This window comes from Carcharhinus amblyrhynchos, chromosome 20 (assembly GCF_965287045.1).
Source record: "Carcharhinus amblyrhynchos chromosome 20, sCarAmb.v2.hapA, whole genome shotgun sequence".
In the NCBI taxonomy this organism is placed as follows: Eukaryota; Metazoa; Chordata; class Chondrichthyes; order Carcharhiniformes; family Carcharhinidae; genus Carcharhinus; species Carcharhinus amblyrhynchos.
The window spans coordinates 15,460,392-15,485,831 of NC_137343.1; the positions used below are offsets into that span (position 1 = coordinate 15,460,392).

At 41.4% G+C, this 25,440-nt stretch overlaps 1 protein-coding gene across 4 annotated transcripts in view; it reads left to right on the forward strand.

Moving 5' to 3' along the window:
• The window catches only part of LOC145355777 (acyl-CoA dehydrogenase family member 10-like), a 77,334-nt gene that overhangs the window by 26,649 nt on the left and 25,245 nt on the right, over positions 1 to 25,440 (forward strand). For 3 of the 4 annotated variants that reach the window (XM_080208133.1, XM_080208137.1, XM_080208135.1), the window contains 8 exons: positions 2,888 to 3,069; positions 6,586 to 6,736; positions 7,087 to 7,232; positions 14,217 to 14,390; positions 15,651 to 16,042; positions 17,520 to 17,660; positions 17,774 to 17,911; positions 22,469 to 22,559. In XM_080208133.1, coding sequence (XP_080064259.1) covers positions 2,888 to 3,069; positions 6,586 to 6,736; positions 7,087 to 7,232; positions 14,217 to 14,390; positions 15,651 to 16,042; positions 17,520 to 17,660; positions 17,774 to 17,911; positions 22,469 to 22,559 — 1,415 coding nt within the window. The remainder of the gene's footprint in view (positions 1 to 2,887; positions 3,070 to 6,585; positions 6,737 to 7,086; positions 7,233 to 14,216; positions 14,391 to 15,650; positions 16,043 to 17,519; positions 17,661 to 17,773; positions 17,912 to 22,468; positions 22,560 to 25,440) is intronic. The other variant, XM_080208136.1, reaches the window with a different exon arrangement.

The window sequence follows — 25,440 nt, forward strand, 5'->3', positions numbered from 1 at the left end:
GAGTGTTAAGGTTAGAGTGAATGGCTCACTTGCCTATTCCCTGTTGCTCAGAAGATGTTGCCTTTCATGGGACAGTGTAGAATTGGGGGCAAAGTTTAAAGATGAGGTTTCCCATTTCTGATAATTGATGTCTCGCATCCTTGGAAGCATTCTCCTAAATCTTTTCTGCACTCTTTCTAAAATCTTCACATCAAGTCCAAAGATGTGCAAGTTAGGTTGATTGGCCATGCTAAGAAATTGCCCCTTAGTGTCCAGGGATGCGTAGGTTAGAGGGATTAGTGGATATAATATGTAGGGATATGGGGGTAGGGCATGGGTGGGATTGTGTTTGGTGCAGACTCGATGGGCAGAAGGGCCTCTTTCTGCACTGTAGGGTTCTACGGTTCTATTCCTTTGAGGTTGAACCAGTGTTTCATAACTTACTTGTTTTTATACTCTATGCCCCTATTTATAAATGCAGGATTCTGTATAATTTATTAACTGCTTTCTCAACCTGCCCTTCCACCTTCAATGATTTATGCACATATACACCCAGCTCCTTCTGCTCCTGCATAACCTTTAGAATTGTACCCTTTAATTATGTCACCTTTCCTCATTCTTCTGACCAAAATGTATCACTTCACACATCTCTATGTTAAATTTCATCTGCTGTGTTCAGAGATGTGCAGGTTAGGTTGATTGGTCATGCTAAATTGCCACTTAATGTCAGGGGGACTAGCAAAGTAAATACGTGGGGCAACGGGGATAGGGCCTGGGTGGCATTGTGGTCGGTGCAGACTCGATGGGCCGAATGGCCTCCTTCTGCTGTAGGGATTCTATGATGTTTCTGCCCATCACTCAGCCTGTCCATATCCTCTGGAAATCCATCATCATTCTCCTCACAATTCACAATACTTCCAGTTAATACCCACCGCATGATTATAATTATTATTGTATATTCAATTATTATAGAAGTTAACACAGATGCTGAGATATGTTGTATCAGCTTGACTTACCACATATCAATACAAACATGTAGAATGTGTGGACTTGAATGTTTCATGACAACTGGAGGACCTGATGAATCTGACTGTACAATGGTGAAAACACAGTTCTTTCCCGTGGTGGATGTAGAATTAAACAATAGCACTCCAGCACTTTATAATGTGAGTGATAATGAAGTGGCACAGCCATTGCATCTTTGGAGCTCGCTGCTGTTTCTTCAGGAATGTGTTCAATAAACCAGGAGTCGATAGTTAGGATAGCTTGATTTGGATAGACAGATACCGTTGTAAGAATTGCTGTAACTTTTCTGTGATTTGAAGCCCAAGTCTTACAGTGGCAGAGTGGAGGGCGGCACGCTGGCACAATGCTTAACACTGCTGCCTCACAGGGCCAGAGACCCGGGTTCACTTCCTGATCTCGGGTCACTGTCTGTGTGGAGTCTGCACATTTTCCCCTTGTCTGCGTGGTCCTCTGGTTTCCTCCCACAGGCCAAATATGTGCAGGTTAGGTTGATTGACCATACTAAATTGTCCCTTAGTGTTAGGGGGACTAGCAGGATAAATAGATAGGGTTAAGGGAATGGGGCCTGGGTGGGATTGTGGTCGGTGCAGACTCGATGGGTCAAATGGCCTCCTTCTGCATTGTAGGGATTCTGTGATCCTTTCCATACACCCAAGAAGTCATGGGCTTATGGCACAAACTCAACTTTTAAACAAGATGATGGCAAATAACTAAAAAAAGAATTTGCACTTCATAGCCAACAAATTACTTTTAAAGTGTAGCCAGTGTTGTTTTGCAGATAAGTGCAGTAGCCAATTTGAAACAAGAAGGCACTACAGCAAGTAAATTACATAAATGATCTGTTAACCTGTTTTGGTGGTGATAACTTCATGGAGAAATGCTGACCATGGTAGCAGTGGAGCATAGAATATTTTCTGCCCACTGGAACAGACACGTGGGGACTTGGTTTGACATCTCACCTGAAAGATGCACTTCCTCAGGCTAGATTGTGTGCTGAAGTCCTGGTGTGGGGCTGGAATCCATGACCTTTGCTACCACTGAGGCACGTTAACACAAGTTGTGGCATTGTCACAAATTGCCACTTTCACAAACACAAGCTGCTGAAAGAGAGAGACAGAAAGAATGAGAAGTAGGAAGGAAAACAGATAACAAGAGGAGAAAAGGAGGTATGAAAAATTAATGGAGGATAAGGAAGAGAGTGAGAGATGCCTGAGAATGAAGGAGAGTGAGATTATAGTGCGAGGAATTGAGAGCATAGTAAAGAGTACAATTTCATTCAAATACAGGTAAGCAAATAAGACAATCTCAAAGGCAGTTAGGGTTGGACAACATAAAAAAATAAGGAAAGTGACTGTGGATTTTTGTCAGTACACATATTGGCTGCTGTTTTAAGTTTTGAAAAGTAGGCTGCACCCATTTGGATTCTATTGGATCTCATATTACAAAAGCATGTAATACACTGTTGACTATAACTTGCTTAAATGTACCTCTGTTCTGGGACTCAGATGGTGTGGACTGACCAAGTTATATAGGTTAAAAAATTAAAGTTTATTAGTCACAAGTAAGGCTTACATTAACGCTCTAATGAAGTTACTGTGAAATTCTCCTAGTCGCCACATTCCGGCGCCTGTTGGGGGCAGTGCACCTAACCAGCACATCTTTGGACTGTAGGAGGAAACCGGAGCATCTGGAGGAAATCCAGCAAACAGGGAGAACGTACAGACTCTGCACAGACAGTGACCCTAACTGGGAATCGAACTCAGATTCCTGGCGCTGTTAAGGCAGCAATGCTAACCGCTGTGCAATAAAATGCAAGTATTAAGTGATATTTCCTTCTTTATAAACAGAGATGATGTTCTCAGTGATTTTCCCTGTTTTCCAGTGTTCTTGGGACTACTTTCTATTTAATGGAATACTGCCCGGGAAGGATATTTAAGGACCCAACACTGCCAGGATTAACTGTCAGCCAGCGGAGAGACATTTACACAGCCATGAACCGTGCTCTCTGCCAGATTCATCAGGTTGATATCCGTGCAGCTGGATTAGAGGATTATGGAAAATATGGTAAGGAATGTCTGCTGATGCTAATCCATTATTATATATGTATGTTCCTCTGGTTATGTATTTGGTTTTGAATTTGCCCCCACCCCCAGCCCACTCCCCATCACTTTCATCATGACAGTTGCAAACCAGGTCTTTCTACCAGGTAAACCAGAGACATGGGCCCACTCACTATTCTTCTGTGGCTGCAGTTTGTCAGAATACCAACGTATTTTGTCACTACAGTTGGCCTTATATTTGCACAGTCGTAATCAATGATTCTTACCAAGTATGTGTTATATATGGCAAGTGCGAGGTGGTCCACTTTGGTAGGAATAATGGTAGGAAGGTCTATTACTTACGTGGCGAAAAACTGCAGCAGGCGACGGTGCAGAGGGACCTCAGGGTCCTTGTGCATGAGTCGCAAAAACCCAGCCTGCAGGTGCAGCAGGTGGTCAGGAAGGCTAATGGGATGCTGGCCTTCATAGCGAGGGGGATTGAATATAAAAATAGGGAGGTCTTGCTGCAGCTGTATAGGGCATTGGTGAGGCTGCAGCTGGAGTACTGTGTGCAGTTTTGGTCGCCGCACTTACGCAAGGATATTTTGGCCTTGGAGGGAGTGCAGAGGAGGTTTACTAGGCTGAGACTGGAGTTGAGGGGGTTTGAGCTATGAGGAGAGGCTGAATAAACTAGGCTTGTACTCGTTAGAGTTTAGAAGAATGAGGGGAGATCTCATTGAGACATATAAGATGATGAATGGGATGGATAGGATAGAGGTGGAGAGACTCTTCCCGCTCAGAAAGGACAGTAGGACTAGGGGGCACAGCCTCAAGATAAAGGGGGGGGGTGCGGTTTAGAACGGAGTTGAGGAGGAACTTCTTCACTCAAAGGGTGGTGAATCTCTGGAATTCTCTGCCCGTTGAAGTGGTGGAGGCTGCCTCGCTAAATATTTTTAAGACGCGGGTTGATGGGTTTTTGATAAGCGAGGGGATTAAGGGTTATGGGGAGAGGGCGGGAATGTGGAACTGAGCCACGACAGATCAGCCATGATCTTATTGAATGGCGGGGCAGGCTCGAAGGGCTAGATGGCCTACTCCTGCTCCTATTTCTTATGTTCTTATATTGAGCATTAAACTGGCTGATTTTGTTTCCTTCTAACCAATGGCACCAAGACAAACGGTGGCAATCTAAATAGAGCCCATGGGGAGTAGGCACAGAGGAGATGTCAGGGGTAAGTTTTTCATTCAGAGGATGTGGGTGAGTGGAATCGGCTGCCGTCTGTGGTGGTGGAGGCAAATTCAATTGGGTCTTTTAAGAGACTTCTGGATGAGTACGTGGGACTTAATAGGGTTGAGGGTTATAGGTAAGCCTAGGAGGTAGCGATGTGATCGGCGCAACTTGTGGGCCACAAGGCCAGTTCGTGCTGTAGTTTTCCTATGTTCTATGTTCAGCACTAATTAGGAGCAAGAATAAGGCACTCAGCCCGTGAGCCTGCTCAGCAATTTGATAAGATTGTGGCTGTTCTGAATGTGGCCTCAAGTCTAATTTCCTCTCCTCCCCTCATAACCCTTGACTCCCTTGTCAGTCGAAAATCTATATAACTCAACCTTGAATATATTCAATGACCCAGCCTCCACTATTCTCAGGGGAAGAGAATTCCACACACAAATCTTAAATGGGAAACATCTTCTCAGCATCCATCCTGACATGTCCCCTCACAATGTTATATGTTTTAAGAACATAAGAAATAGGAGCAGGAGTAGGCCATCTAGCCCTTCGAGCCTGCCCTGCCATTCAATAAGATCATGGCTGATCTGTTGTGGCTCAGTTCCACATTCCCGCCCTCTCCCCATAACCCTTAATCCCCTCGCTTATCAAAAACCCATCAACCCGCGTCTTAAAAATATTTAGCGAGGCAGCCTCCACCACTTCAACGGGCAGAGAATTCCAGAGATTCACCACCCTTTGAGTGAAGAAGTTCCTCCTCAACTCCGTTCTAAACCGCCCCCCCCTTTATGTTGAGGCTGTGCCCCCTAGTCCTACTATCCTTTCTGAGCGGGAAGAGTCTCTCCACCTCTAACTATCCATCCCATCTCATTCTTCTAAACTTCAGTCCAATCTTCTCAATTTTTCCTCATAAGGTAACCCCATCATTCCAAGAGTCAGTTAATTGAACCTTCTCTGAACTGCTTCTAATGCAGTTATATCCTTGCTGAAGTACGGAGCCCAAAACTATCCATAGTACTCCAGGTGTGGTCTAACTAAGCCCTATAAATTCTGCTACTTGCATATAAGGAAAGAATGAGTCTGAAGCATCAGACAGAGTTATTTCCAAAACTGCAGATAATACACAGACTCTTCCAGTTTCCCCAACACCCAGGGTAGGATCACATAATCCCTACAGTACAGAAAGAGGCCATTTGGCCCATCGTGTCTACACCAACCACAATCCCACCCTGGCACTACCCGCTAATCCCTCTAATCCACGCATCTCAGGACTCTAAGGGACAATTTTTAGCGTGACCAATCAACCTAACCCACACATCTTTGGACTGTGGGAGGAAACCCATGCAGACACGAGGAGAATGTGCAAACTCCACACAGACAGTGAGCCAAGCCGGGAATTGAACCCAGGCCCCTGGAGCTGTGAAGCAGCAGTACTAACCACTGTGCTACCATGCTACTCCAGCCGTGCTCACCCCGAAACTGGAGAGTCCCTCCCGAGGTTGTTGGACCTTCATGAGGCCCACTGCCAACCAACCCCGCCCGCCCGCTACAATTCCCGTGGTGGGCAGGACGGGAGAATCCCCACCCCTCCCTCAGCACTAATACTTCCCCAATTGAAAACAACTGCTTTTAATTATCAGTGTAAAGCACATATCGCATTGATACTCGATTCCTCTTATAATAGAGGCCAACATTCACTTTGCCTTCCTAATCATTTGTTACACATGCATGCCAGCTTTCTGATATTCATGTGCCAGGACATCCAGATCATTCTGCACCACAAGAGTTCTTAAGTCACTCTCCATTCAAATAACGTACTACCAAAATAGATTAATTCACATTTTTCCACATTATACTCTCATCTGCCAATTTTTTTCCCCATTCACTTAACCTAGGGGCATTGGTCAGACTTAATATTCCCTCAGTGTACCCGAACAAGTGCTGGAGTGTGGCATCTAGGGGATTTTCACAGTAACTTCATTGCAATGTTAATGACACTAATAAATAAACTATCTAAATCCTTTTGTGGAGTTTTTAATGTTCTGTTGACAACTTGAAATCAGCTAATTCAGACCAGACCAGGAATGAAACCTCCAGGAGTTCTGATCTACGTGTCTCTGCACCACAGTGAACATTATTCCATAAAACCATTATGGGAAATCTAGTACATAGCAATATGAGATACCCAGGCAAAATAAATTGCATCTGCAGAAGTTGACATAGATTGTTGGCTTTATCCCTTGTTATTTCCCATTTTGATTTCCCCCTCCTCCTGACATTGTACTGCTCTGACTTAATAATATTTATCCTTAGGCAACTACATTGAGCGTCAGGTACGCGTGTGGACGAAGCAGTACCGGGCAAGCGAGACTCATGTTATTCCAGCAATGGAACGACTCATAAAATGGCTTCCAAACAACCTACCAACGCATGAAAAAACCACAGTTGTGCATGGAGACTTTAGGTATGTAATGTAACTGTTTAAGTGATGGTAGTTTTAAGAGACAAGAGTTTAGCCACAGGCTTCGAAGATAACAATTCACCATGACTTTTAATTTTAGTGTTTAAATATTATTGAATTGTCAAGACTTGATTTAAACAATGGACCACAGTGAATCCCCATAAATCTGTCACCAATACACCAATTTGCACACTTAAGAATCTAACGTAGTGAATATTATACATCAATTATGTAAGTCAAACTGCAGTTTAACACACGCCTTTTCTCTTTTCTTCTTTCACTTTCTCCATTCTCTTTTTATTTTCTATCCTGACTTCCTTTCGCGTACGTACACTTTATTCTCAACGATTTAGACTGGACAATCTGGTTTTTCACCCTGACAAGCCTAAGGTGCTGGCGATTTTGGACTGGGAACTGTCCACGCTGGGCGACCCCATCTCTGATGTGGCAAGTAATTGTTTGGCACACCATCTCCCACCAGAGTTCCCCATCTTGAAAGGTAATGTGAGTTAAGCTGCTTACTAACACGGGTGCTTTGATGTCTTTTTTAAAGATAGAGCTTGTATATATATTGTACCTTCCCCCGCAGTGTAACTTACTTGTTTTATAGGAAAACAAAGCAATCAACTTGCACACAGCGGTATTCCACAAATAACAATGAGACAAATCTACAATTCATCTATTTTTGGACAAGAGCAAAATACTGGAGGTGTACTGAAATAGAAACAAAAAATGCTGGAAATACTCAACAAGTCTGACAGCTGTGGAGAAAGCAACAGAGATAATGTTTCTGGTCTATTTCATATTTCCAGTTTCTGCAGTATTTTTGTTTTTGTATATGCATCTGAAGACGGTCTGAAAGATAAGATCCGCAATAGCTGCCATCCAAAAGCAATTAAAGGAAATTATAGAAACAGCACTGAAATGCCAGTATAGGTTTTACACTTAGACTTAGCTCCACATCGAAAACGCATGAGATAAACAAAGTACTCCATTTGCCCCTTTCCAACACTAATATTCTCCATGTCGCTCCAAGATCTGCTGGCCAGCTGGAGAACTCTGCTGACAGTCATAGAGTCCCTACAGTGCTGAAGAAGCCATTTAGCCCATCAAGTCTTCACCAACACTCTGATAGGGTATTTTACCCAAGCCCTCTCCCACCCTAACCCTATAATCCCACAGGTTTGCCATGGCTAATTCATCGAACGTACACATCTTGGAACATTAAGGGGCAACTTAACTTGGCCAGTGCACCTAACCGGCACATCCTCGGACTGTGGGAGGAAATTGGAGCACCCAGAGGAAACTTGTGCACACGTGGGGAGAATGTACAGACTACACACAGTGTGTAATTTGAGGCAGCATTATTAATCAGTGATACACTGCGCCACCTTATTTGTTGCTAATTCATCTTGGTGGTGTCAGGAAAATGAAGTGGTTTTAAGTAAGCTATATTTTTATTAGAAATAAGGTACAAGTTTAATTTTGTGTTTCTATTTAAGAAAAGGTTAAAATATCAGCTAGCTCGTAAGAAACAAGGCCAATTAACTTTTAACAAAAGAATAAAACATTTATTAAACATGGAAAGATTGACTATACTATAATACTCCCTCACCCTACCTATATCTTCACAGGTATACACTGATGTTTAAGGATAACACGAGTTACAAAATGTATCTTATATTTTAATGTTCTCAGTAAGTGCAAGTCCAAAATAGGCAAAATGTGGTCAGACACACCACACTCTGACACCAAATGGCAGAAGCCACCCAATACAACTTCCATGGAATACTTCATACATCTGAGATTTTTGCTTTTATTTCAAACTGTGCCTGCATTGTAATTAAAGGTTTACAATGTGAAAACAAACAGTTTTTAAAAAAGATATAAGCAAATTACTGCAGTTGCTGGAATCTGAAACATAAACAGAAAAGGCTGGAAAATCTTAGCAAGTGCAATGCTAGCTCCAATCTCCACAGATGCTATGTGACCTGCTGAGATTTTCTAGTTTAAAAGAAAGACTAGGCTGGCTGTTGCTTAGCATCCAAGGGCCCACACTGAAATGCATAGGCTCTTGTGGTTCAGTTGGAATCAAGTTTCTGAGAAGAAAGCAGCTCTCACAAAAACAGCCAGCAGAGAGGTAGGACAATGGGGTAAGTGCCAGAAAGCATGTCCCAGAAGCTAAAGAACAGATAGTTCTCAGAAACCAGGGAATGAAAGAGAAGTCCCAGGAAGACTAAAGTCAAAGAGATAGAGAACAGAGTCTGAACAGGGCGGCACAGTGATTAGCACTGCTGCCTCACAGCGCCAGGGACCTGGGTTTTTTGCTCGGCCTGGGTCACTGTCTATGTTAAGTTTGCACATTCTCCCTGTGTCTGCATTGGTTTGCTCTGGGTGCTCCAGTTTCCTCCCACAGTCTAAAGATGTGCGGGTTAGGTTGATTGGCCATGCTAAGTTGCCTCTTAGTCAAGAAGACTAGCTAGGGTAAATGCATGGAGTTATGGAGAAAAGGTGAGATTGTGGTCGGTGGCAGACTCAATGGGCCAAATGGCCTCCTTCTGCAGTGTAAGATTCTAAAGTACTGTTCACTGAAATAAAGAAATGGGCAAAGAAAGGTTCCCAGTTTAAGACAGGGCTGAATGATGCAGACCTGGTAATGTTGCCTAGCAAGAGGCCAGACATATGAAGTATTCCATGGAAGTTGTATTGGGTGGCTGTGCCATTTGGTGTCAGAGTGTGTTGTGTCTGACCACATTTTGCTTCTTTTGGACTGTGCACTCACTGAGAACATCAAAGTATAAGGTATATTTCGTAACTTGCGTTATCCTTAAAAATCTGTGTATAACTGTGAAGATAGAGGTAGGATGAGAGAGTATTATAGTATTGTCAAATTTTTTATTGTTTAATACATGTTTTATTCTTTCGTTAAAAGTTAATTGGCTGTGCAGTGACTCTCTTCATCCACATCTCTAACAAAAACTAGAAGTTACGGTTTATTGAGGTATGGTTCCATTCTAGGACCTTCCTGTCCAGTTTATCAGCTGGGATTGTGACAATCACCCTCTTCTACATTCAGTAGGAGCCCAAGCATGACCTGATGGGGAGGCCACTGTGACAGAAGTCAGATGACAAGCCAGCTGAGCTGCCTTGATGGATGAAACTGGAGGCTGTTCTGAACATTTTCTTCCTCCAGTTTGGGTATAAAATCCCTCTAATTTAAGCCTAGAATCCTTCAAAGATATTAGGTATCAAAGGTATCCAATCTCCTTTCTTGGCAGGATTTCAGGTTCAAATTTCATAACCATATTGAAGAATGGAGAGCGCATTTGCATTGTAAAACCTGAACTTTGTTTTCACTGAATTTTTTTTCAGTTGGTTGAAACCTGACGATGCTTTATCTATGTTTGCTTTGGCTTTGGCTTCCTGGGTATTTAATGGCACTGTCCAGATAAGTGAAGTCATCCATGATGTTATGTTTAGATTCACTAGGTTGATTCCAGAGTTGAGAGGCTTGGCTTATGAGGAGAGACTGAGTAGACTGGGACTACACTGATTGGAATTCAGAAGAATGAGGAGAGATCTTATTGAAACATATAAGATTATGAAGGGAATAGATAAGACAGAAGCAGGGAGGTTATTTCCACTGGTGGGCAAAACTACAACTAGGGGACATGGCCTCAAAATAAGGGGGAGCAGATTTAGGACTGAGTTGAGAAGGAACTTCTTCACCCAAAGCGCTGTGAATCTGTGGAATTTCCTGCCCAGTGAAACAGTTGAGGCTACCTCATTGAATGTTTTTAAGGCAAGAATAGATAAATGCTTGAACACTAAAGGAATTACGAGCTATGGTGGGTGCTTGGGTAAGTGGAGCTGAGTCCACAAAAAGATCAGCCATGATTTTATTGAATGGTAGAGCAGGCTCGAAGAGCCAATGGCCTGGTCCTAGTTCTCATGTTCTTACGTCATACATACATGCATGTCAACTTTTGTTTTGATTTTTATAAACATTTGTTGGTTGCTGTTAGTCGTCTTCCGTCATCATGCTTTTTGTTTTCTTAGGGTAGGATTTTTAGGATGAGCTCTCATCACCCTGAGTTGATGTGTAATGCACTCCCCCCAACTCTCAGAAGCCCACTGCCATCTAACACTCAATTGAGTGTTGATTGGCAATGGCGGAACAATGCACGTTTGGAAGGATGTCCTGCCTTAGACAGCTGTTGGCCAATTAGATTGGCTGACAGCTCTCCACCACCTCCAGGCAGGAGGCCATAAGAGGTATTGCAACACCCTTACCTGGAATTAAGTCCGAGGACTGTTCCCAATGTAAATCCTAGCGGTCCAGGGGAAGGATGGTCAGGGATGCCCTGGATGATCAGGAGGGGGACAGTTGCAATTTTAGGGGATAGGTCAGGGGAGTGAAGGTTAGAGCTCCCAGGACCCGGATGGGAGGGTGCCCCAGATCTGAAGGGGCCCTCAGGTTGTGGCTCTTCTCAGTTCACATCCATGATTGAGGAAAGTTGAAAAACAGATTGCCTGTCTGCCTATCCTGCTCATATAATGATCTGAAAATCACATGGACAATATAATGTTCTCAGTAATAAGGCAGATAACCCCTTCAAGTCGGCTCCATAATTGTCCGCAGGCGGTCTGCTGATCTGCACCTGCCAACTGAAAAATCATGTGAGTGTGGGATAATGTGCAACTTCATCACACACTATTTTACAGTATTCTGGATCAGGCACGTCCAGCTGGGATACACAAAACTGTGCCCTTGTGTTTATGATGAACCCCAACCTCTCAGTCTGATTGCTGATTGAGTTGATGAGCTGTTTATATCCTGTTATGTTGTCTGATAAGGCGGCAATGTCATCAGTGAAGTCCAGGTCTGTGAGCTGACCATTATTTCAATGCAAGATTATCCTTGGCTATTACCCAGTCAATGGAAACAACCGAAAGAAGAAGGGACAGATTGACAACAAGCACGTTGAATCAGTCACTGTAATGATCACCTATCCTCTGACAACACCTGGATTCCCAAAGATCTTCCCAATAGTTGAAACTGCTATATAAAGAGAAAATTTTCCAAAATGAAGACTGACATATGCTATCAAAGGCCTTGAAATCAATACAGTTGATAGCCAGACTGATTGGTGCTCTTGACAATTCTCAACAGTGTAAAAGTCTGCTCGGCACAAAAGTGACTGGGTCTGAAAGCTGCCCATTTTTTCCAAGGTTCATCACCCATTATGTCTTGAATATAGTTAAGGATCATTTGGCAGCATACTTTACATGGTATTGAAAGCAGAGTGACTCTCCTCCTATTGTCACATCTGGTCCTTTTTTTTAAAAAGATATAGAAAATTGACCCATCTTTTCAGTCTTGTGGAGTAATGCTTGTCCCAGACTTGGTTGCCACACTGATGTAGCCACTTGAGAGTTGTTTCTCCATGTGCCTTGAGTGTTTCTGCAGTAATATCTATACCAGGAAATTTGTGGTTCTTGAGTGCAGCAATTACCTTTCTTCACCTCATCTTCAGTGACCTTCTCTAAATGTATTGGAAGCTCAGTCAGGTACTGCTTGACTTGATTTGGGTTGTTCAGGTCCATCGAAGACATCTTGGAAGTGTTCTGCCTGCTGTTTTAACTTGCCTTCACCTTTAACGATAAGTGTACCACCTCTCCCAGTCTTTGATCCAGGCCTTACTTTCCTACTGCTTGGAACATTCTTTTCAATTTGGGACAGCGATCTCATGTAACTGTGGACAGATGTGTCTTCTGCCTCTTGTGCTTATTTGTTTATCCATTTTTGCTTGTTGTTGGGAAGTCCTCTTCTCATCTCTTTATTTCCGTAGGCCTGATGGAAGGCACTGCTTCCTGTTTTATTTTTCTGTCACTTCTGATGAAGTATCCCCCCCCCCCGCTTCCTTTAAAGCCTTTTGGTATCCTTGCACCTCTTCACCTGAAACTTTTATTGCTACCTTCAGTTTCTCCCATCAGTCTACTCTTCTAGCTGAAGGGTAGGGCTGCTAACAATTACGTCCGTGTCCCAGGTTAGAAGCTACTTTGGATTTTCTACTGCTACCCTAATTTGATATGCCAGAATAATGTCCAACAAAATAATGTTTATATACTGGTGCATAAAGAAACACCCATATGGAAAATAATTGATCTTCAGCACTTGGTCAGGAGGAACTTATGATAAAGAATGTTAACAATAAACGCACTGTAACAAAGTGCTGCTAATACTGAGGCAAGTATGCACGTTTCACTGATGTACATATTTATTAACACATGTTATCTTAGTGAAAATTATTTGCCAAGGTGGCGACAGTCTGGAATGCGCTGCGTGGCACAGTGGCGGAGGCGGAATGCCTCACATCCTTTAAAAAGTATCTGGATGAGTACTTGGCATGCCATAACATTCAAGACTGTGGGCCAAGTGGGTTTAGATGGACGTTTCATGCTTTGGTGCAGAATCGATGGGCCAAAGGACCTCTTCTACACTGTAGCATTCTGTGATTCTGATTCTGAGAAGTGCCCAGATTCTTGAGTTGGGGCCTGTCAGGTACCAGCAGTGGGTGTAATGTTTTACTTTATGTTGAGTTTTGAGGTTTAATATTTATAAGTAGTGTGTTCAGCTTCTTGCACAGCAGCGACTTGATGATTTTGTAATACATTACTATGTCAATTTTCAGCAGATTAATCCACCTGCAAATCTTGGTTTCAGTCCGTAACATTATTTTCTGTAATTACCATAATATAAATGTCAAAGCTGTCAGGATCCAACTGATATATAAGTTACTTAGCAGACCAAATTAAATCACTAATGCACCAGTTGCTTGAGTTTGTAACTGAATCCCCAATTTAATTTGTATACATCCAAAATTCCACCTGACAGATTTTTCAAAATATTTGTTTTTCTCCTTTAAACTGAAATGTAACTGAATCTGTAATTTCTTTGCAAATCTATCTATCAGCAGCTATCTTGAGAATGTAAGAACTAGGAGCATGAGAAGGTAATTCAGCCCCTTGCCCTTGCACCACCATTCAATACATTCATGGCTGATTTCATTTCAGCCTCAGCTCTGCTTTCGTGTTTGTTCTCCATAACCATTCAACTCATTACTGTTTAAAAATTTGTCTATCTTCTCAAATTTACTCCAAGCATCCACTCCTGTCTGGGGTAGTGAATTTCACAGATTCATGACCCTTTAAGAGAAACAGTTCTCCTCATCTCTGTTTTAAACCTGCTATCTTTATCCTAAAACTTTGGTCCCTTGTTCTAGATTGCCCCACAAGAGGAAACATTCCCTCTATGTCTACTTCATCAGTACCTTTTAGGAACTTATATACCTCAATGACATCTCTCATTCTTCTAAACTGTAGAGAGTATAGGCCTAAACCGCTCAACCTTTCTTCAGAAGACATGAGGTTGTTTAATTTAGTGTATACCCACGTAATATCTTTTCTCTTTCTCCCATAGGATTGAAGAATCATGATTTGCTTGAGTTTGGAATCCCATCTGATTTGGAATACCTTTCCCTTTACTGTGATAACATGGGAATTAATCCTGTTGAAAATTGGAATTTCTATATTGCTTTCTCCTTTTTCCGAGTCACAGCCATACTTCAGGGCATCTATAAACGATCACTACAAGGTGAGAGCCTTAAGAGTGTTTTCTGTTTGTGGCTGGATATCAGACATTTTAGGACCAAATGAAGAAGAACTGGACTATTGAACCTTGCCCAGTCTGGCTTTGGAGGAGTATTACAGACATCTAGCGACTGAAGTGTCACCAATGGCTCAAAGATAAAAAAAAAACCACGTTATACTGAGCTGCACAGATCTTTATTCAGCCACACTCGCCACAAAAGTTCCATGATAGCTGCTGTAAGCTGTGATGCCGCAGCTGACAGAAGCCACTAACTGTGGGAAAGACAGTGAGAATTTTCACTCTTCCGATCACTATCCACTATCACCTACTAGAAGGTCCATGTATAATATAAAAAGATGCAGATGGTCCATCAAGATTGTCCCATTCAGCCATGTTGTAACTAGGCAACACAATCCTGAATAGTCCCAACATCAACAGCTGTTTATTCTCTCAAGAGAGCCACAGAAACAAAATAACTTCAAGCTAATCCAGGAAAAAAGAGAAATTGCTCTCAAATTGAGTTCCAGGAAATATCAGGACTATGAGACACATTATATAACGTCCCATCTACTTTCAGTGTGGCGACGTATCAAATTCTTCAGAATCTTTCTTGTTCCTTTTTAAAGGTTTGCAGTAACTCAGCATCCACTATAGAATCATAGTATCTCTATACTGCAGAAGGAGGCCATTCAGTCCATCGAGTCTGCACCGACTCTCCAAAAGAGCATCTTACCCAGGCTCAACCCCACCCTATCCCCATAACCCCATGCACTTATCCTGTTAATCCCCCAGTGATTATTTTGCACACAGTAAGGTTCCCAGACAGGACTTTAGTTTAATATTTCAGCTGAAAGATGGCACCAAAATTGCAATTTATTGTGGTACTGTACCAACAGCCTAGATTTTGTATTCAAGTCACGCAATGGAATTTGAACCTGGAAGTGTTGATTCAGGTGAGAGAGGTAACAATGAACTGACTTTGTAATTTTATATCTTAAATGATGAAGCAAAATGAATAAATGATCTTCTATTCCTGAATATCTTCAGCATAGTTTCTCAATATAATGGACAACAATATTATAGACGAGTGGCAGTACATGAGTACTCCAATAGCCTTTATATTTTTATTCTATTAAAAGCTTGCCCAATAGGGACATCTGTGATCCATTCTATGGAATCCAGATGGGAATGTTGATCACAAATGCCCCATTCGGTGTACACATTTCCATGGTCTCATTTCCCTTTTGTTATTGTTTTGTTTAGGTCAGGCAAGTTCCACTAAAGCTGAAACAGCTGGGAAATGCACTGAAAAAATAGCCGAGTTGGCCTGGGTGTTTGCCGTAAGGGAAGGATTCCGAAAATTCAAATCGATTCCGATGGGAAATCCAACTCCTCCGGTGAGAAAATACTCCATGTGGAGCAGACAAAGTTCATCAGCAGCCTCTTTGCTTCATCACAATTCTCAACAAACGACATCAGTCCCTAAAGGGCATTTAATTATCTCACCTGATGGACTGCCTGCCCTGGCTCAAGAGTTGTACCTCAAGCTTTCTGCATTCATGGATAAGCATATTTATCCCCAGGAGCAGGAACTTCTGGACCATCAAAGTGCTGAAAACCGATGGATTCCAAATCCTAGAATGGAGGAACTGAAGGTATGTTTAACTTTTGTGAAGGACATTTAGCTGTATCTGCATTCTAATTGTCCCAACAAAGCAGACCCTTCTACCATACCAGAATCTCTGCATTCTGAAATCATTTAATCTGGGCAAGAAACAACTTTTAAGAAGGATGACTTGGGGGCAATTATTCCGTCTTTGGTGTGAAGTATGGATGGAAGAGAAATAAGTCTAAAATGATGATATTTTGGGTTATGGACTGAGCTAAAGAAAAATGCAAGAAGGAGTTTTTGGTTTTAGAACACTTTCTCTAACTTGAAGCATTTTTGAAAAATAAATTCTTAAGGAATCAGGAATGGTAAATTGCCCCTTAATGTCAGGAACTAGCTAGGGTAAATAAATACATGGGGTTATGGGGATGGGGCCTGGGTGGGGTTGTGGTTGATGCGGACTCGATGGGCTGAATGGCCTCCTTCTATATTGTAGGATTCTATATGATCTATGCTTCCAATAATTTTAATTTCTCTTTCAATTTTCACAAATAGCTGACGGATGCTCGATTCAGTTCAGTAATGCAGTCTCAGAACATTTTGTAGATTGGAATGTGGGCTGATCTTTAACATGCAGACAAACTAATACATAGCAGCACATAGCACCTGGCTGAGATGTCACTTGATTGGGCCTTTCTCTCACTATTGATTGACCCAATATGTGGAAACCCAAAAGAAATCAGGGAAATATTGAAATAGAAGGATTTAAAAAGTAGCTCGAAGTGCGAGATTTAAGAGACTTTTGAAAGTTTTTTTCTGGGCACTGTTGCCTGGGCCCATCCCTGATTTCCTTTCAATTGAGGGAATTGCTAAGCCATTTCACAGGTATTTACGATCTGGAGTCACATGACCAGATGAGACCAGCAGATTTCCTAAAAGATATGAGTGAACCAGATAGGTTTTTACAACAATCGACAGATTCCAAGAGAGGGGAATTCTCCCATTCCACCTGCCACGAGAATTGTAGTGGGCAGGGGACGGATCACGCAAAGGTCCCTTGACCTTGGGCGGGATTCTCCAATTTTAGGATGAGCGAGGCTGGAGAATCCCAGATTTTTATTCAATTCAAATTTCATCATCTACTGTGGTGGGATTTGAACCCAGGTCCCTCGATTGTAGTCCACCAACCATACCACTATGCCATATGGGGAAGTGATTTAGCCAGAATGTTCACCATTGTTTACCGTTTCATGTTTTTGCCTTTAGAATGGGTACTTTTGTATTAAAATTACACTCTCAAACATAGCATTCAATAATAACTAGAAGCTGCCTGTGTTAAACGTTCCCAGCAGAACTCCAAGTCATTCCGCCTCTGGTTTGATGGCAGATGTGAGTTTTTTTGTTTTGAGGACCTTTGTTCAACATTTTACGTGGTAGGAGATCACTATGTTTGGATGAGAATGACCTGAAAATATTTGCTGCAGATAGCGACTAAGTGAAATGATTGCATTTTACATTTTCAGTGTGAAGCTAAAGCGAATGGTCTCTGGAACCTGTTTTTACCATTGAAAACTGATCCTGAGATTAAATATGGAGCCGGGCTGACAAACCTGGAGTATGCTCACCTTTGTGAGGTTATGGGGAGGTCTCTGCATGCTCCTGAGGTACTATAATTATTAATGAATCATTGTGATAAAGAATCTATTTGCTATTGCGACATGATCTGATTAAATTCATGCGCATAATCTTTTGTCATTCCACGATCCCTGTTTTACAGGTTTTCAACTGTTCTGCACCAGATACAGGGAACATGGAGATCCTGGTAAAATATGGGACTGAAACACAAAAGGAGCAATGGCTTCGGCCATTATTAGATGGGAAAATCAGGTCATGTTTTGCCATGACTGAGCCCCAGGTATAACACATACTCTGACCGTAGCTCCTCCCCTACATAAAACAATCAGTGAAACCCTAAAAAGGCCAGAATTATTTTGTTTACTTTGGAACATACTCATTTCAACAAGACATACAGGGTACATTGACAGATAAATTGGTATTAACTGAAACCTCTTGGTCGCCCTTGTGCATTCAAGTTCAAAATGTAAGCTCAGCTGTAGCAATGCTGGACCATCATGAATGAATGAAATATGTGTAATTTTGGATCAAGATTAATATGTATCTGCACCTTAAGACTGTAATAATGAAACTGGCAGGAGGTTCACATAGTAAAGTAAAACTGCAAAAAGTTTGCTTCCTTTGACCACCTCTGTTAGCAGAATAATAGGCCTTAGTAGCAGCTGTTGGTAGAATTAATTTCCAAATCTTACCAAAAATGGACCGATTCAATGATTTATGATTTGTATTGTAATTATTTAAAAAGGACTAATTCTACAGCCTAACAACCCTCTGAGAAAAATAAATTCTCCTCATCTTAGTCTTAAATGGGAGATGACTAACTTTTAAACTGTGTCCCTTGTTCTAGATTCCCCCACACAGGGAAAACATCCTCTTAGCATCCACTCTGTCAAGTCCCCTCAGGATCTTGTATGTTTCAATAAGACCCCCTCTCATTTTCCTAAACTCCAATGCATATAAGCCCAAGCTATTCAACCTTTCATCATAAGCAAAGCCCTTCATCCCAGGAATTAGTTGAGTGAACCTTCTCTGAACTGCTTTTAATACAGTTATATCTTCCTGAAATAAGAATACCAAAACTGTGCCTCTTTAAGGCCCTGTGGAATGTCATAATACTTCCCTACTTTTTATATTTCATTCCGTTGCAATAAATTCTAACATTTGATTTACCTTCCTAATCACTTACTGTACCTGGATCACAGCATACTGTGATTTGTGTACCAGGACACCCTTTGTACTGTAAACATCTGCAGTCTCTCCCCAGTCGGAAAAGTAGATCTTACACCATCACTAGATCAGCCATGATCTCGTTGAATGGCACAGCAGGCTTGAAGGGCCGAATGGGCGACTCTTGCTCCTATGTCGTGCATTCCGTCTGCTTTTCTATTCTTACGTTTTCACATTTTCCCACGTTATATGCCAGATGTCAAATTTTTACACTTTCACTTCTAAATCCCTTTGTAGACTCTTCATGTCCTCTTGATAACTTACTTTCCTACCTATCTTTATGTCATCAACATATTTAGCTACCATAAATTTAGTCCCTTCATCAGCCAAGTCATTGATATAGATTGTAAATAGTTGAGGCTTCAGCACTGAGCTCTTATTTTCTGTAGTAACCTTTGATGTGACACCTTGTCAAATGCCTTTTGGCATCCAAGTATACAACATCTACGGGTTGTCCTTTAAACACATTACTTGTTACTGCCTCAAAGAATTATTTGTGATGTACCTTAATGATTTTGGCTTAAATGTATGGGGCATGACCAAGAGGTTTGTGGATTACCTGAAAATTGGTAGGGTGGTAAATAATGAGGACAGCCATAGAATGCAGGAGGATATCAATGGACTGGTCAGGTTCAAAGCAGTGACAAATAGAATTCAACTCAGAAAGGTGTGAGGTAATACACTTGGGGAGGACTAACAAGGCAAAGGATTACAACATGGATGGTTGGACACGGGATATCAGAAAGACCTTAGAGTGCATAACCACGGATCCTTGAAGGTAGCATGACAGGTAGCTAAGGTGGTTAAGGTACGTGGGATACTTGCCTTTATTTTATTTTTGAAAAGTCATGTGGGAACTGTATAAGACACTGGTTAGGTCACAACTGGAGTACTTAAGCAGATCCAGTCACCATATTATAGGAAGGATGTTATAGCACTGGAGAGGGAACAGAGGAGATTTACCAGGATGCTGCCTGGGTTGGAGGGTTTGTGCTATGAGCAAAGATTGGAAAGGCTGTGGCTGTTTTCCTTAATGTGGATATGCCGGCGTTGGACTGGCGTAAACACAGTAAAAAGTCTGACAACACCAGGTTTTAGTCCAACCGATTTATTTGATAATAGACTCACAAGCTTTCGGGTTAGTCCCTTCGTCAGGTGAATGGAGAGTTCTGGCCTCAGACAGAGCATATAAAGCACAGACAGTTTAGAGATTACTGATTAGAATGTGAATCCTTACACCTAACCTGCTGTTCAAGTCCTAAAGTGGCTGACAATGTGAGTGGAAGGAGCACTGATCACAGGTTACAGAGATGTGTATTGTCTCCAGACAGTACAGTAAGTGAGGTTTTGCAAACCCAGGCAAGTCACGGGGGTTACAGATAGTGCGACATGAACTCTTGAACTCAGACTTTTTACTGTGTTTTCCTTAAAGCAGCAAAGGTTGAGAGGGCACCTGATAGAGTTGCATAAGATTATGACGGGCATGGATTGGGTGGATTTTCCATTAGTAAAGGGTCAATAACCAGGGGCATAGATTTAAGGTCAGAGGTAGAAGGCTAAGAGGGAAGTTGAGGAGAATTTTTTTCACCCACAGGGTGGTGAGAGTTTGGAGCTTACTCCCTGAAAGATTGGTTAAGTCAGAAACTCTCATAACATTTAAGTATTTAGGTATTCAGTTGCATGGCCAAAGGGCAAGAGGCAAAGCAGTGAAAAATGGCATTAGTGTAGTCAGATCTTTGATGTCTGACATGGATATGATGAGCCGAATGGCCTCCTGTGCTATAAACATCCATGAATTCTAATAAATTAGTCAAATATGACTTCCCTTATACAAAATTCTACCTGACTGAATTATGATTTTCTCTAAATGACCTGCTATTGCCTTGTTACGTTTGCAATTTTCCAATGCACTGGAACCTTTCCTTAATCTAGGGATCTTTGAATGATCAGAACCAATCACACTACTATATCAGCAACCATTTCATTTAAGATTCTAGAATTCAGGCCATCAGGTCCAGCGGTTCAAAGAGTTTTTTTCAGTATCCTTTCCCTAATGATATGATCGTTTTAAGGTCCTACCTCCTTTTGAACTTACTGATTATCAAGTATTCTTGGGATATTTTTGTGCTTTTATGTACTGAAGACAGATCACAGAAAATCTGTTCAACCCTTCTGCTATTTCCTTGTTTCCCATTATTAACTCCCTGGTCTCACCCTCTGAGAGACCGTGCCCACTTTAGTTATGCATTTTCTTTTTAAATCTTATATATAAACTTTTGATATCTGTTTGTATGGTTATAGCTGTTTTTCTCTCCTACTCGAATGTCTCTCTCATTTTTTGCTGGTTTTTAAAATCTGCTCAATTTTTTGACCTACAGATAATCTTCGCAGTATTGTAAGGTGTTTCTTTCAATTTGATACTATCCTTAACTTTTTTAGTTGGTCATCAATGGTGCATCCTTCTCCTAGAGTCTTTCTTAAAGTAATATATCTTTGCTGAGAGTTTTGAAATATCTCTTTAAATATCTGCCTACATTCCTTTATTATGCGACCTTTTGATCTATTTTCCAAGTTCACTTTAAAACCCTATAATTAAGTATAAGGCACTTTTCACAGATCCACGCTTCTCATTCTCAAACTGAGTGTGGAACTTTGCCTGAGAACGAACCTCCTAGTTATTTGACTACAAGAAAACTCACAACCTGTGAACCCTTCAATTTAAAAGACCCTCACTTCAACTTTAAATCGTCAAATCCATTCACAAGACCCAGGCCTGCCACTTGGAGACCAGAGTTAATAAAGCAGAGACAGAGATAACTGTAGAGTGTCAGATTGCATGACCTTTAATTGTAACAAACATTGTCAATGTGTGCATGTGTGAGAGAATCTAGCATCTTTTTTATTTTAAATTCACAAAAGCTTGCTACTGAATTATTAACTGGAATACACATTCCAAGGATAAGAAAAACACAATTCTTTCCATTCAAAACATATTGATTAAAGGCAGCAAGAAAGCAGATACACTTTGTGACAGTAAGAAGTAACATGTGGAAATAGCTTATGAGTCTCTAATAAACTTCACTGTAGGATGAAGTATATGTAAAGAAATAGTGGGGGCTTTTAGGGAAAGTAAAGCAATAATCATGAGTGATTATCATCTATACATAGATTGGATGAATCAGATCTAAAGAGGTAGACTGGAAGATTAGTTCACAGAGTTTTCTGGGACATTTTCTTAGTGCAGCACATTCTAAAGCCAACCAGAGAAAAGGCTATTCTAGATTTTGGAGTGTACAATGAGGCAGGTTTAATTAATGACATTATAGTAAAGGAACCTCTAGATAACAGTAATCATAATTGAATTTTGCATTCAAGGGAGAGAGGAACAATCACTAGGGAGAAGGTACTAGGAAAACTATTAGAATTAAAGGTTGACAAATCCCCTGAACCAGATAGTTTTCGACCTAGAGTCTAAAAAGAAGTGGCTACAGCGATGGTATAGTTTCAGCAGCTGTTAATGTTGTAGATTCTGAAATGAGAAGATTACAGTGATTATCACATTCCAAGCATTAATCCATTTTACCTTGCTGTTCTTCCATGCAATGTGCAGGTTGCATCTTCAGATGCCACAAACATTGAAGCTTCAATTGTCAAAGAGGGAGACGTTTATGTCCTCAATGGCCACAAATGGTGGACATCAGGTAAGAAAGATCAAGCAAATTTGCACATGATTGGATAGGAATAATGATAAACTGGCGTGAGATTAGTACATTCTCCTTTTATTTCTTGGATCTAAGTTTTGAAATTAAGCAAAATTTTGGATGAGAAAAGCCAATTTTGCCAATCCAAATTCATCCTTCTGTGACCCATTGTGGCATTTGCCTATGTTAAATAACCCCAATGTTTTACATATTTACTCTGAACTAATGGTCTTTCTCCTGACTTCAGCTATTTCTATTATTTTTACTCTCTCGACATATTTTGAAGCATTTATTTGGGTTTACACTATCCATACTACCTATGTACATTTTCAGAAATGTTTTAATCACCTCCTTTCTTAAACTAAAGCTTCTCTTTGTTCCTCATTGTTCATCAACTTTAGTATTAATCTTGTTGCTCTTCTCTGCACCTTTTTTATGCAGACATCTATTTTTTAAAGCTTACTAGCCAATATTGAGCACAATATTCATGATCTAACCCAGTTAATTTATAAAGAAAGAGAACTGAATAATTTAGAAAACCAGGTTTGAAAAGATGTAAAAATATACTGCATATATTATTGAATGGCAGTGCCACGTAAGTCACAGAAAGGTATGATAGAAGTATTTAGGACAAAGCAGCTCATTCCATCAGCATCCCATCCACTACCTTAAACATTCACTTCCTCCATCACGATGCACAGTGGCAGCAGTGTGCACCATCTGCAAGATGCACTGCAGCAACTCATCAGGGTTGCTTTTCAAACTCATGAGCTTCACCATTTAGAAGGATAAGGGCAGCAGATGCATGGGAGCACCACCACCTCCAAGCCTCTCTCCAAGTAACACACAATGTTAGTGTGGAACCATGGTGTTGTTCCTTCGATGTCACTGGATCACAATCCTGGAAGTCCCTTCTGAACAGCTGTTCTTAAACCAGATTGACTGCAACAGTTCAAGAAGGTGGCTCATCACCACTTTCTCAGGGGCACCGTGGGATGGGCAACAAATGCTGGCCTTGCCTAAAATGGCCTCATCCCGTGGAAGAATATTTTAATAGTTAGAAGTTATGTAAGAAAAGTTTTTTAAAAAATTACTCATGCCATTATGCTTATCTAGAACTCAAGATCTTTAATTATACCGGTCAGCTGTGGTTTGAATTTGTATTTGTGTCTTAACTGTCCTAAATAGACTTTTACAAACATTTATTACTCTATATGAATAGATAAGTTCTCCATATTGTTACAAAATCCTGGTGATTTTATATGCACGAGTGTTCCAACCTGAAACACTGGTTTTCCAAAGTGTATTTTCATTCATAGAAACAGAGAAAGACTACAGCACAATACAGGCCCATCAGCCCACAAAGTTGTGCCGAACATGTCCCTACCTTAGAGATTACTAGGCTTACCTATAACCCTCTATCTTACTAAGTTCCATGTACTTATATAAAAGTTTCTTAAAAGACCGTTTCGAATCCACCTCCACCACCATTTCGTGGCAGCCCATTTCACAAACCCACCACACTCTGAGTGAAAAACTTATCTCTGACATCTCCTCTGTACCTACTCCCCAGCACCTTAAACCTGTGTCCTCTTGTGGCAACCATTTCAGCCCTGGGAAAAAGCCTCTGACTATCCACTTGATCAATACCTCTCAACATCTTATACACCTCTGTCAGGTCACCCCTCATCCTTCGTCTCTCCAAGGAGAAAAGGCCAAGCTCACTCAACCTATCCTCACAAGGCATGCTCCCCAATCCTTGTAAATCTCCTTTCTATGGCTTCCACATCCTTCCTGTAATGAGGCAACCAGAACTGAGCGCAGTACTCCAAGTGGGGTCTGACCAGGGTCCTATATAGCTGCAACATTATCTCTTGAATCCTAAACTCAATTCCTCGATTGATGAAGGCCAGTACACCATACGCCTTCTTAACTACAGCTTCAAACTGCACAGCTGCTTTGAGCGTCCTATGAATTCGGACCCCAAGATCCTTCTCATCTTCTGCACTGCCAAGAGTCCTATCATTAATATTATATTCTGCCATCCTATTTGACCTGCCAAAATAAACCACTTCACACTTATCTGGGTTGAACTCCATCTGCCACTTCTCCGCCCAGTCTTGCATCCTATCAGTGTCTTGCTGCAACTTCTGACATCCCTCCACACTATCCACAACACCTCCAATCTTTGTGTCATCAGCAAACTTACTAACCCATCCTTCCAGTTCTTCATCCAGGTCATTTATAAAAATCACAAAGCGTAACGGTCCCAGAACAGATCCCTGGGGCACTCCACTGGTGACCAACCTCCATGCAAAATATGACCCATCTATAACCACTCTTTGCCTTCTGTGGGCAAGCCAGTTCTGAATTCACAAAGCAATGTCCCCTTGGATCCCATGCCCCCTCACATTCTCAATAAGCCTTGCATGGGGCACCTTATCAAATGCTTTGCTGAAGTCCATATATACTACATCTACTGCTCTTCCTTCATCAATGTGTTTAGTCACATCCTGAAAAAATTCAATCAAGTTCGTCAGGTATGATCTGCCTTTGACAAAGCCATGCTGACTACTCTTAATCATATTATACCTCTCCAAATGTTCATAAATCCTGCCTCTCAGGATCTTGTCCATCAACTTACCAACCACTGAGGTTAGACTCACTGGTCTATAATTTCCAGGGCTATCTCTACTCCCTTTCTTGAATAAAGGAACAATATCCACAATCCTCCAGAACCTCTCCCATCTCCATTGATGATGCAAAGATCATCGCCATAGGCTCAGCAATATCCTTCCTCACCTCCCATAGTAGCATGGGGTACATCCCATCCAGTCCCAGTGACTTATCTAACTTGATGCCTTTCAAAAGCTCCAACACA